Genomic DNA, 12867 nt, shown 5'->3' on the forward strand with positions numbered 1-12867 from the left:
CCATAAATATCAATTATTAGTTTATTATTACTTTTTGTTTGAAGGAGGGATCAAACTCACATAGTTTTTTCTCCTTTTTTTTTTTTTTTAACCATCCAATCCATCAAACCAATCTTATATGTATTCACGTTGTGTATTCTCTAATTAAATCAACGGTGATATTGCCAATTAAGCTTGTGACTTCTAGCACCATAATACAGTCGTGACAATCTGTATTAGTAGTCAAAATGGGACATGTGGATATTACTCATTAATTATGACATTGCCAAGCATTTGCATGTGACCATCAGTGACATTTGCTCCATTGCATAAAAATATTACCTGTCATTTTATCCGCAAATAGCTGCAAACCAAGAAGTCAAATGAAACGATGGAACTAAAATTGGGAAAAAGATTGAGAAGGAAAATAAGAAAAGACAGGACCAGATGGGGATGTGCAATGAATCGTTGGATTTGTTTGGATGCATTCACGGCTCTTGTGCATGTGAGCAAGAAGGGAGGTGTCAGACGAGAGAACGTGGGAATAATTGAATGGCATCTAGAACTGTACCGATATGCACACACAAATATAATGCAAGTAAATGATTTTTTTTTTCTCAGTTCTTTCTTGTTGCGGCATTCACATGTGGCATCGTTGCCTTAGCGACTCTGATCCCTTATTTAAACACTAACTCCGTGCTTAATACAAATTCTCTCATCACATCCTTTCTTTTTCACTCGGGGCCATTGACTTGAGCATATTCAGTGCGTCGTAAAGCAAAAAGATACTAATGGCTAAAGTCATGTTTGGTTTGGTCTGCAGCTTCCTCGTATTATGCTGTTTCACAATCAACACTAGCGCCTTCTCACCTTCTGGATGGACCAATGCCCATGCCACTTTTTATGGAGGTAGCGATGCCTCGGGGACCATGGGTTAGTCATAGTACTAGTAACCTTTAACGTTAACTAATTAAGTAGTTTATTTTTCTATATTTTAATTCCCTTACGATCCCTGTAAAATATATCATGGTACTCGCATGATTGAGTGTAGAATGCACTAATTATTATATTTGATAAAAAAAAATATGTTTTTGACATGTCACTCAACGACAACAAAGTAAGAGAATTTAAAGTTTTTTCCCTTTTGCATGAGTGCAGGAGGAGCTTGTGGGTATGGGAATCTGTATTCGACAGGGTACGGAACTGATACAGCGGCATTAAGTACTGCCATATTTAACGATGGAGCTTCATGTGGGGAGTGTTACAAAATCATATGCGATTATCAAACAGATCCCAGATGGTGCTTGAAAGGAGCATCAGTAACCATAACTGCCACAAACTTCTGCCCTCCCAATTTTGCTCTTCCCAACAACAACGGAGGATGGTGCAACCCACCTCTCAAACATTTCGACATGGCTCAACCCGCATGGGAAAAGATTGGTATCTATCGAGGAGGGATCGTGCCAGTGTTGTTCCAAAGGTTTGAACTCTATTCAATATCTGTCTTATAATACTACCTTTAAAACTAGACGGAGGGGTGCATGTATCTTTTCTAACAGACAGACATTCTATTGATTAAAATTTATTAAATTATAAGAGGTAGTGTCAAAAAGTAAGTTAATTCTAATTTAATCTTAAAAAATTGGTATTAGGATTGTTTTCTATTTATGTAGTCTATGTCGACATTATTTTAACAATGTGAGATTTAAATATGTTTTGTCTTTGTTTATATTACATATGTGAAACTTTTAACCTATTTTTTTATCTAGGGTGACTATAATTTAGATTCTGTTTCTAATATGTAATTAAATAAAATATGAGATGAAAAAAATTTAAGATTTTTAATAAATTTCAATCAACAATATAATGTGGTAAAAATAGTATGTTAGAGATATAGAACTGGAAATGTGTTGCTATGATTTTCTCAATTAGATATAGACATGAATATAAGGTGAGCATTTTTTGTAGGTGGCAAATGAATTAACGTTGTCTTGCTTGCAGGGTTCCATGCGTGAAGAAGGGAGGGATTAGGTTCAGTGTGAATGGGAGAGACTACTTTGAGCTTGTATTGATCAGCAACGTGGGAGGGGCTGGATCTATTCAATCTGTGTCTATCAAAGGCTCAAAAACTGGATGGATGACTATGTCAAGAAACTGGGGAGCTAATTGGCAATCCAATGCGTATTTGAATGGTCAATCTTTGTCCTTCAGGGTCACAACCACCGATGGTGTAACTAGGTTTTTCCAAGACGTTGTTCCATCAAATTGGGCTTTTGGCCAGACTTTCCCTACTAGTGTCCAGTTTTAAGGGCCCAAAACAACTATTGAGTTGTGGGTTTTGGACTTTCTCATGGACGAAACGGCAGTGGCGTGCTTATTATTTTACTGGGAGCAGCCCGCCACCTATCTACTCTGCTTTTGAATTGGGTAAATATAGTGAGACCGAACCCATGAACTTGATGTCCTTAATGAAGGAGCCCAAAGTGGCATTGCATTTACGTGAATTATTATTTTATAAGGAATTATATGTCAGCTGTAAGCCACGTAAAAGTAAACATATTCAGAGTTTGAATCATACCATACTATAAAATGTTGTTATGCGAACACTTTTGTTGAGTTTTTAGTACAGCTGTATTGCGGGAATTGGGACCACACTAATTCCCTGAAATCGTTGTTTCTGCATACCAGACTATTAGGTCGTCAGTTGCATCACACACTTAAAAAAGCACAATAGTTTTTTATTTGAATTTTCTCTTGAAAACGAGATTGCTTTATTATTTAAGTAAAAAAATGTCACCAAGACTATTTTTTTTATAAAATATTTTATGAATTTAATGGTCATGTAAAACAGTTTATATTATCATTTAGATATAAATTATCATTTGTGTGATTTTAAATATAATTATTATAAAATTAATAAATTTATCATTTATAATGTTTTGTGTGTTGGAAAATAAAATAAAAAAGGAAAGAAAATAAATACGAAGAAGATGCATAATCTTGAATTAAATAACAAAATAACAGTAGTAAAATAAATTTAATTGACAACATGAATAATGCATTATGACATACAATAAGCACAAGGAAAAAAAATTAGGGAAAGAAAAATTTAGCGTGGGTTTAAGTGCGTAAACGTGATCTTTAGAGAGAAAACGCCCCAATGCATTGGTAGAAAAATTTGATTGCCCTCCTCTCCCAAGCGACAACTCGTTGATTCGGATCGTGTGCAACGAAAGGATCCCCGAACCTTTTGAACAATCATGCTCTTACTCTCAAGAAATAAGTTTTTACAAGAGAAGAGATATAAAATTTTAGGGAGAAAGGAACGAGACTGTAACTCTGTCGGTATTCTCTCTCTAGAGAGGAAGAGATATAAGCATTTATGCAACAACAGAATGATACATGACTGTTGGAAAATATGATCGTTAGATAACAATTTAGAGGTATCAAAACAACCCTAACAAATTGTTGACTCGTTACAACAAAATCTTAAGAAAATCTAAAATAAATATTTTATTTTATAAAATAGAATTAATATAATTAATATATATTCATAAATTTTAAATTAAAACACAAATATTTATCAACATGTTGGGATGATATGGTAAGATTATCATGTATTATTTTTTTTCATATTTTATTATTATTTTAAATTTATCAAAAATTATATCAATTTCATTTTATAAATTTCACTTCATGATTTTTAATAAAGTTTAATCTAACAATAATATTTTTTATTAAATTAGTAAATGTATCATTAACACTTATAAAAAATAAAAGATATATATATATATATATATATATATATATATATATATATATATATATATAATTTTGATACATTATATATTGGTGTAAACATTCTACACTGTGAACACTCAAAAAAATTAGAAAATACTTATGACTTTACAAGTAATAATTATTGTGTGTATGTTTAGCAAACAATTTTATTGGACTTTTAGTTTTTTATGAGTGGAAAATTTTATTTGATCTTATTAATCATTTGGATCATAAAATACATCGAACAGTTTAAACTCATCCATGCAATTCTATAGTACAATACCATTTACGACAGTCATAGAAGTAAGGAAATGATAGAAATAGTGCGCCAAACTAAGACATGAATATAAATTACCGATTGATATTCCATTGTAGAACCAAATTGATACCACACCAAAACTAGAACTAAAATTGAGGAATACATGAATTATAAACAACAAAACAACAATTAAATTCATGTGACTGCATCAATTTTATTATAGGCCACGAACCTAAAATTATAAATACATGAAATCTCAAAGGCGGTAGCACAACCAACTTTCGCAGAAGCAACTTCCACGATTTTCTTAGAACCGAAACCGATTTGTCTCTAAGCAACCATTTCACGAACTAACGAATTACATAGGTGAAAAGGAAAACTCACGATCGAGGAACACAAACGTCAGGGGAATCCACGCCATCACTATTCGTCACCAACACAATTGGCTTCGACGCGTTGAATTCAACAATATACGAGTTCTCGATGGGTTGTTCTTGTTCCGCATTCTTGTTCAAATTTAAATTGGATTCGAGATAACAAAATTAATTTTGAATGAAATTGATTTTAAGAAATTAATTATTGTAAAACAGATTTTGATAGAAGTGGAATTATTTTTACTTCAATTTTATCTTATTTTTTTTCATCGTAATTTTTAAAAAATTTGATCAAAATCAAGGTTGACTTTTCTCATCATGTTTTATCAATGATTAGATTTTGATCAAATTTTGCATCATTAGATTTTTTTAAAATCAACATAAAATCGTACGAGTTAAATCGTGAGTAAAATCACAAATCGAGTAGAATCGATAAAAAACTCAATAGAATCGAAGTAAACTCGATAAAATCGAATCAAACTTGGAGTTAAGTTATAATCTTCAGCTTTTTATATTATTTATAGGTTCATGCAAAGAGAAAAAACTACTTGCATAAAAAAAAAGATGAATGATTTGGTTTATGTGATGTATAACTTGAAGGTGAAAAATAGACAAATAAGAAAAATTGTTGCTAGATCTTCCATTTGAAGATATGAAATCTGATGATGTGTGGATAACAGAAGAGGAATATGATATCTTTTATGAAGACAATGTCCAAGTTGAGCAACCTCTAGGCGAAAGTGATAGTGGGAGCAATATTAACTTGGTTTGAGGAAGTTTAAGTGATCTAACTTTGAATGCACTTAATATTGACAATTTGGTTTTGAATGACAATGTTGAAAATTACTTGTCAACCCAGGAAGATCTTGAAGATGATGGTGGTGGTAGTGATATTAACAATTATTTAATTAAAGGATTGATAGACATTTGAACTATTTTTATGTTTTTTAAATGCTTTTATTTTAAGAACTTATGTTTTGTATTGTATGAATTTATATTTGATTACACACACATGCACACACACATTAAAAAAATATTCACTTCCTTTATACTTTTCTCCCCCTACTATCTTATTTTTGAATTCTTAGCCTCCACGAGTGGTGCACTTTTTTTGGCATGTGTTTGTTCAACAAAGATGTGATTTTGCTGTGTGACAATATGTAACAGAATCATATTTTCATTGTATGTTGAATAAAAGTACACAACAAAAATGTGAATCCATAGTGTATGTCATTAAGATACATAATGAAATCATATTTTCGTTTAGTGTTTAATAAAATTGCACAACGAAAACACATTTTTGTTGTGTATCTCATTGGGATATATCACAAAAACATATTTCCATTATACACTTTTATTATACACCAAACAGAAACACTGTTTTATTAACAAGGGAGTTCAAAAAGTTTAAAAGAAAACACATTTTTGTTATAATAATGACAGGTGCAAAAAGTACAAAAAGAAAACACATTCCCGTTATGTTATATTAATGAGGGCGGTACAAAAAGTACGAAACATTAATACGATTCCATGGTTCCATCAATAGGGTATTTTCATAAATAAGAAAATTTTCAGCACATGGGTAGAGAAAATAGCAAATGATGGGGTGAGAATAGCAACACGGAAAGAATCCTCAATCCTAAGTCAGATTGAAAAGGAGGTATGTGGAGGCCGTGGCCCATCAGTGGGCAACATTGGATTGAAATGGGTGAGGCCCAATCAGATGTAAGAAGAAACACAGAATCCTCAATCATACGTTGTTGTTGTCACTTCACTTGTAACTTGTAAGGTGGTTCTGTAACCTCTGTTACCACTCACGAGTTACGACTGTTACCCTATTTGTAGAAGGCTGGTTGTCGCGGTTGTTATTTTTCTCATTTAAATTTGAATAAATAAAACATGTCAACAATAAACGAGGACCATATCGTCGACGAATCGAACTGTTCAGAAACCAAACTAGTCGAAGAGGAAGAGGAAGACTTACAGAAGCTTCTAGTCCCTGACTTGCAGAATCTTCCTCTCACTCCTGCTTCCGCCGTTGAAACCAACTTTGCCATTTACTTCGCCCTAGGTAATCCTTTTCACACACTCACATAACATAACATTTTTCTCATAAACCCTAATCCTCGATTCTAGTTCGGTTAACATTTAATTCTGATGAGGATAATTAATTAATTAATTTGAATTGCAGATTTCATGAAGCCAGCTCACGATCAGTACGTTTACCGCCACGCCAATGGGTATATACTATTCATTCTTTCTTTTGAGATTCTACTTGGAATTGAATTGTGTTGGTATTTTTTTTTAATTCTCTATAACTGTTGTTGTTACCTTAAAGCTTGTGTGTGATTGGGTTGGCTCCTTCCCACATTGCTTTCAATGATGAAGGTGGAATCACAGCCGTTGATTTCAATGTTGGAAAGTCTGATCGCAGCGGGATAAAAGTCACTGGAAAGCGGAAGAAGGTACGTATTTTCTCAATTTTGAATTTTCACACTCTCCTTCTCTCTGTTTTTTAGTGCAAAATTGAAAAATGCTTTCATATTAGTGATATTACTTTTAAGACTAGAAGTCTAGAATGAATGGCTTTGTCGTTGTTAATGATATCCTTTCATTATTTCTCCAAGTGAATTGAGTTGCAAATTTTATCTTGTTATATCATATAGGGCGTTTTCACGAGAATGCAGAGCTTCTTGTTGTTTATTCCTTGCAATATATGTTGATGATCTCGCTAAGGCATGTGCCATAAAGTCACTGTTTAATGAATTTTGTGCGTTGTACTTTATGAAAAATAGCTTCTTCATCTCCTTCTTTTAATAGGATGTGTTTTCATGCAGAACGCACAACACTTTGAGTCCAATACGGCTCTGTGTAAAATTTCTACCAAAAATGATACTTATATTGTGAGGTAAATTTTCTATTATAATACATCCATATGATTAAAAGTTTGTTTATGTGTCTGTCTGTGTTTGTGTGCTTAGCCAAGTAAGCCAACTCCTCTTCTTTCATGTCCTTTAAAGTTTTAACTTTCTGATAGCTTGACTTGTGGTCATTTTTCATAGATGTTGCGTCAAAGGCTCCCTTTTAGAAATCAATCAACAACTAATCAAGCAGCCAGAACTGCTTAATGTTTCGGTAAGAATAACCAAGTTCTTATCCAGCCTGTTTTTTCATGCTGGATAACATAGATAAACTTTTCTTATAACAGGAGCAATTATGCATATTACAATGGTGAATTGAAAACCAGTATTGCCCCTTACATCTTAAATTTTATGATGACACCCAAAACTATGTTTGATCTGCTAACATTCTTCACAAATCACAATCAAATTTGGCTTGTAGTGGTTACTTAAATAGGGAATTTTTATTTGTTATTGAAGTTTCAGTGTGAACTAATAGGATCTTTGTGCAGAAACAATACCAGATTTATGTCTCACTCAAGTCTTACTTATGGTGACCAATGGGTATTTTATAGGTGCTGTAGTCTAATACTAGTATAATCATTAATGCAAATACAGTTCACAAAGGACAAGAAAGAGATGTTGAGAACTGTTGGTTGTGGTAGTATGGTTAAAAAAAATTGTGTTTATGGTTCATAGGATAGTGGGAAAATGCATGTAAGGCACTAGAAATATACTTGGGTAGATATGCACCTCATGTATGCACACCTAAGAAGGTTGATACCATCTCCAATCTACTCAAGACCCTATGAAGGAAAGGAGCCAATCTATAACTATACCTTAGCAGATGCATCTGTATGAAACATTATATTTTGAAAAATGATTTGTCTGATATGTGTTAGAAGAGGGAAAGTAGGGAATGACCCACTCCTCAGTCCTGATAGTTAAATATCGTTAAGAGTTAGTTAATGACTAATAAGAATCTGTTAGTTGGGAAATAGTTAGTAGCAGGTCGGGTAATTGATAATATGATAGATTAGGATGGAACTGTTTATAAAGGGATGTAGTAGGTAGAGTTGTGGGGCAGATAGGGGAGTAATCAGGAAATGCGAGGGAGAGTTTAGGTCTCTCAAATAAGGGTTCCTTGTATAAAGGTCCTTTTATATATTCATCTTCTTATCCAGTTCTATCAAAATGATTGTTGCTACTGCTAAATACTTGGGTCGTTGAGATTGTTAGAGCATACACGAGTTTGTGCTATGAACTATTCTCTAAGGTTTTTCTATTCCTCCTCCTTATGAATTTATTTTCATCAACCCTTCAGGCTGGCAGAGAAGGATACATTGCTATTATCATGCCAAAACCTGCTGATTGGCTCAAGGTCAAGGCTTCCCTTGTTAGCCTTCAGGAGTACAAGAAATCGAGGGAAGTCAATTGAATCTGGAACAAGAATGGTGCCATAATCAAAGTGCTAACCCCACATGATGCTTCATTTAGAGAGGTCCCAAATGCTACAAACTGGATCAAATTGATAAATTTTTAGGTGCAGTAGATGATGAGACACCTTACACCGTGGCCGGATGATTAGTTAAATCTCTTAACTCCCCATGGGCAACCAAGAATCTCATGATATTGGATCCACTTCATTCTTTAGGTTTTTCTCTTTTATTTTTTGCTTTGTTATTTTATTTCTTCTTTTTAACTATTTAAATTAATAAAAAATAATGATGATGATGATGATATGACTTTTGGCCACTTTTAAGATAATTACTGGCCAGAGGTGAGTGTTACAAATGTTTTTTTTTTAATAGAAGTGTGTTATTATAGTTTTATTAGAAATAAATTAAGAGTCGAAGTTCACCATTTATAAAGTATGAAACCAAAACTATTGTTTTTGAATCATAAAAACTAAGGCCAATTTTGATAAATAAAAAAATAAGAGATTAAAAACATATTTACCTGAAAAATATATAATATATAAGAGAAAGAGTAAATATTTTTTTATACTTTTTAATTAAAACATTCACAAAAATAATTGTACCAACAAAATTACTTTAAATAAGTATAGCTTTTTTTCTTAATTTATCCAAATATTTTGATGTATGTTTTTTTTGAAAGTTTTTGTATCGAGATTGAATCCCGTCAGTATGATCTAAATGTTTAATTGTAAGACAATTATCCGATATATTTTGATGTATGCTACTAACACGAGTAAATTAAAATTTGGATTGACACATGTTATATAAAAAAAATATTTAAATAAGATGTCCATTATATACTCTTGCAGCCAACTTTTTGTGTTTTATTTAATAAATTAATAGTTTGATATTTTATATGTCAACTTTCATGGAGAATGTTCTACCATGATGTTCGATATCACTGAAAATAGAAGAAACTTCCAAGAGAGGATTGAAAATAAATAATAAAAAAAAGGAATGAAAACAAGCTAACATTAATTCATTCATCTATTTTGGAGCCTTCCTAAATAGTGAAGGAATGAAAAGTCTGACTGTGCGAGTAGGTCTCGCATGAAGATGTGATCCTCTCAAATATGCAGGGAAGAGCTGAACAGGAAGAGAGAGAAGCATTTTTTTAATTATTTTTTGCCCTTTTAACTCTAGCCTTCGGCCCATCTATGTTTGGGCTTTAAATAATTGTGAAATCAAAGCCTCACAAATCCGTTCACGTAAAAGCAACAGGACTCCGGGAATTTCCTGCAACCCATTTTTTGGTTCTTGCACCCCCAAAAATTTCAATATCCCCTACTTACCCTCCTCTTCCTAGGCTCAAAACCCTAAAACCTCCTCTTCGTGAACCCCAAAATTATGAATTTTCTAAATTTTAGGAACTAAAATTGCAAATCAGAAATTAAAGGGAGGCAAAATTGTAATTTAACCTTGTTTTCTTGTTATCATGTTATAGGTGTGGAGTGTTCATCTATTTTATCAAGAGTAATGACATATGAACATCCATATGTCATAAACACCAACAACAATGCTTATATAAGTGATATCGGTTTGTGTTTTTTAACTAAGTAATTCAAGGTCCGAATCTTAACCTAAAAATGCTTATATAGTTGATGGAGTCGTCAGGTTATAATTTCACGCTGAAAAACACAAACCGATAGGATAGTTGATGGAGTCGTCAGGTTATAACTCCATCAATTATAACCTATAAATCATAAACATCTATTTAATACCCTTTTATTTTTTTTTATCTCTTTTTCCCTATCAAATCATATCATCCATCAAAGCTACACTTCTTTCTCTTTCTTTCTCGGTGTCAAATAGGATAGTTTCATTATCTTCTCCCGAACTTATTTTTCTTTTTCTTTTTTTACAAGATCAGCTTCTAGATGTTACGTACTATATTTGAACTCAAATATACTTTAACTAATATAATATTAGTAAATAGTTGATGGAGTCGTCAGGTTATAATTTCACGCTGAATAAAAATAAATCATGCGAATCAAGACTTATAACAGAAATTCTTGGCAACAAGATTAAGGAGGGGAGAGACTGTACAGTAAGAATTCTTATTATTTATTATGAATGAAGACGTAAAAAAAATCAAAAGAATTACGAAGACTATTTGAAAATTGAAAGAATGAGCACTGGTCAAAGTCACCTGGTCCCCGAAGGGAAGAAAAATTAATCCTCTTGTGAAACATTCCTCTAGGAACGGTGGGTGTGACATTGCAGAAGTTTCTAATCGAACGTGTCTCGCGCACTACTGCTAAAAAAACTCCTTCGCTATGATAAAAGCAAAAGAGTGGTGTCAATTTCTTTTAACGTTGTTTCCCCATAATTTCTTCCATAACCAATCTTCTAAATCTGTTTACGGTGAGAAAGCACAAATAGATATGCTCTTCAAGTTCTTCCAACATATCCAAAAAGTTAGATTCGTTGTCCTGAAATTCCTTCACAACCCGCTTCAATATTTCACACTTACAGTAATTCTTCACACAAATATCAGCAACCTGTCTCCAATGTTCAACCTCATCATCTAACCTCTTAACCATTCGGCTCATAGTGTCCAACTCATTGATCACCACATAAACCCCTTTGGCAGCAACATCAAGTTGCTCACACAATTTCATACAAGAGTTTCTAGTGTTGAACCTTTCACAACTCCTCTTAAATCTCTTCTTCATGACCAAACCAACTATGCACGGTGCAGCAGCCACAAACCCAATTACACTATGAAACGCAAATACCAATAAAGCCACCATAAGAACGCCTTGCGAAACGATTAAACCGATTCCTCCAACCTTCTTGCAAACGCTCTTTATGGTTAATATTCTTTGAATTTTCCTTTTCTTTGATAACAGCCTACTTAAGAGGGTCATGTATCTGTCGTGAATGTCATGGAACTGCACAATAGACAAAGGGTTATTTTGTAATAATACGAAGGAAGAAAGTTGTGTGTGGATAGGGTTTTGGGATTGGTCATAATAAGGCGCTGTTTGGCTTAGCTTGACAACGACATTGGTGACTCTTGCGTAAGCAAGTCTTGTTTGATGGATAGCTTGAACGATTGTCTCGCAACAACGGCATGCTTCTAAGCTGGCTTCGAAGTAGTCCACCAGAAGACGGTGCACCTTCATGTTTGCTACAATTTCTTGCTGGGGTGGTTCTAGAAGATATTCGGTAAGGTGCATCTTAAAGGAATTAGTATTAGTGCTTGCATTTCCCAGTTCCCTGTGTGCTATGTTGCATATTTCAACGTAAGACTTTGTTCTGAATGCCTCGAGGTATTCTCCATTCACGTTTGGCGTGCCGCAAAAGCTACCTTCTTCGTGTTCTTTCTTTCTGGATCTACCTGCATGGTTAATTAATTTGCATATGAGAAAGGGTGAAGGAGAAAGAGAAGAGAGAGATTACCGGTTTAATTCCTGTCTCCTATTTCTAATAAAACTAACAAATTAAACTAATCACCGATAAAAAAAATAATTTGCATAAATGAATTTCATTAATTAGATAATTATTTGGCTCGATTCTCTACGAATTAATTAAATTACCAATAACACTGATTTGGGAGTTTCGTGAAGATGAACAAAAGCAAAAAGAAAAAGAAAAACAAGGAAGATCATATATATGTAAAGTGTAATGTATACATACATGCTCACACATAAACGAAAGACGTATAAAAAAAGTTAAGTGCTGCAGAAATTATTAAACTCACCCGTTCTTCTTTGCAAGAGAGATAGCCACCTAGGGTTTGTCATCTCCTAAATAAAATTTAAAAAGGTTTAGAGATTAGAGGTGTAGTGTTATTATGTTGATCTTCTTTTTGTATGATATGTGTGTGTATATAAAGAGAGAGCTAGGTGTGTTATATATTTCTGGCTTGGGGAGAAATTAAGAGATTGAAGAACAAGAGAAGAAATCCATTTGGCAGTTTGCTACACCACAAATAAGTATGTTGTGGTAGGGCTTTGATTACAAGTTAGCTTACCTCACACGGTGTGTTCTCCCACGTGGACACTGGACAAGTGCTCCCACCACAAGCTCAATTTATCTATTTCTATTCATCTACGGTATATAAACTCAACCACTTCTTTCGTATTTTGGTC

At 33.3% G+C, this 12867-nt stretch overlaps 3 protein-coding genes across 4 annotated transcripts; 2 read left to right on the forward strand and 1 right to left on the reverse strand.

The window, feature by feature from the left end:
* The first annotated feature begins 671 nt into the window (after positions 1 to 671).
* On the forward strand, positions 672 to 2583 carry LOC114408550 (expansin-A11-like). The gene is made up of 3 exons (XM_028371642.1): positions 672 to 912; positions 1138 to 1459; positions 1981 to 2583. The coding sequence occupies exons 1-3, from the start codon at positions 771 to 773 to the stop codon at positions 2285 to 2287; spliced, it is 771 nt and encodes a 256-aa protein (XP_028227443.1). The 5' UTR covers positions 672 to 770; the 3' UTR covers positions 2288 to 2583.
* A 3558-nt stretch (positions 2584 to 6141) lies between these two features.
* LOC114408552 (FAM206 family protein-like) lies at positions 6142 to 9032 on the forward strand. Of its 2 annotated transcripts, XM_028371643.1 has the most exons (6): positions 6143 to 6463; positions 6584 to 6632; positions 6731 to 6857; positions 7230 to 7300; positions 7455 to 7527; positions 8617 to 9032. In XM_028371643.1, the coding sequence occupies exons 1-6, from the start codon at positions 6292 to 6294 to the stop codon at positions 8728 to 8730; spliced, it is 606 nt and encodes a 201-aa protein (XP_028227444.1). In that variant the 5' UTR covers positions 6143 to 6291; the 3' UTR covers positions 8731 to 9032. The 2 variants fall into 2 exon arrangements, with proteins under 2 accessions (XP_028227445.1, XP_028227444.1); XM_028371644.1 differs by lacking the exon at positions 7455 to 7527 and having other exon boundaries at positions 6142 to 6463.
* Positions 9033 to 10807: 1775 nt separating this feature from the next.
* Positions 10808 to 12519, reverse strand: LOC114408287 (UPF0496 protein At1g20180-like). The gene is made up of 2 exons (XM_028371326.1): positions 12477 to 12519; positions 10808 to 12113 (listed from the first exon to the last, which is right to left on the reverse strand). Exons 1-2 carry the CDS (start codon positions 12517 to 12519, stop codon positions 11080 to 11082), a joined length of 1077 nt encoding a protein of 358 aa, XP_028227127.1. The 3' UTR covers positions 10808 to 11079.
* Between the last annotated feature and the right edge of the window lie 348 nt (positions 12520 to 12867).

This window comes from Glycine soja, chromosome 4 (assembly GCF_004193775.1).
Source record: "Glycine soja cultivar W05 chromosome 4, ASM419377v2, whole genome shotgun sequence".
NCBI lineage: Eukaryota > Viridiplantae > Streptophyta > Magnoliopsida > Fabales > Fabaceae > Glycine > Glycine soja.

Coding starts and splice junctions, on each gene's coding strand:
- LOC114408550 (XM_028371642.1), top strand. CDS start 771: ATGGCTAAAGTCATGTTTGGTTTGGTCTGCAGCTTCCTCGTATTATGC. Junction 913..1,137: donor CGATGCCTCGGGGACCATGG/GTTAGTCATAGT, acceptor GCATGAGTGCAG/GAGGAGCTTGTGGGTATGGG. Junction 1,460..1,980: donor GTGCCAGTGTTGTTCCAAAG/GTTTGAACTCTA, acceptor TCTTGCTTGCAG/GGTTCCATGCGTGAAGAAGG.
- LOC114408552 (XM_028371643.1), top strand. CDS start 6,292: ATGTCAACAATAAACGAGGACCATATCGTCGACGAATCGAACTGTTCA. Junction 6,858..7,229: donor TCACTGGAAAGCGGAAGAAG/GTACGTATTTTC, acceptor GTTTTCATGCAG/AACGCACAACACTTTGAGTC. Junction 7,301..7,454: donor AATGATACTTATATTGTGAG/GTAAATTTTCTA, acceptor CATTTTTCATAG/ATGTTGCGTCAAAGGCTCCC.
- LOC114408287 (XM_028371326.1), bottom strand. CDS start 12,519: ATGACAAACCCTAGGTGGCTATCTCTCTTGCAAAGAAGAACGG. Junction 12,114..12,476: donor TCTCTTGCAAAGAAGAACGG/GTGAGTTTAATA, acceptor TTAACCATGCAG/GTAGATCCAGAAAGAAAGAA.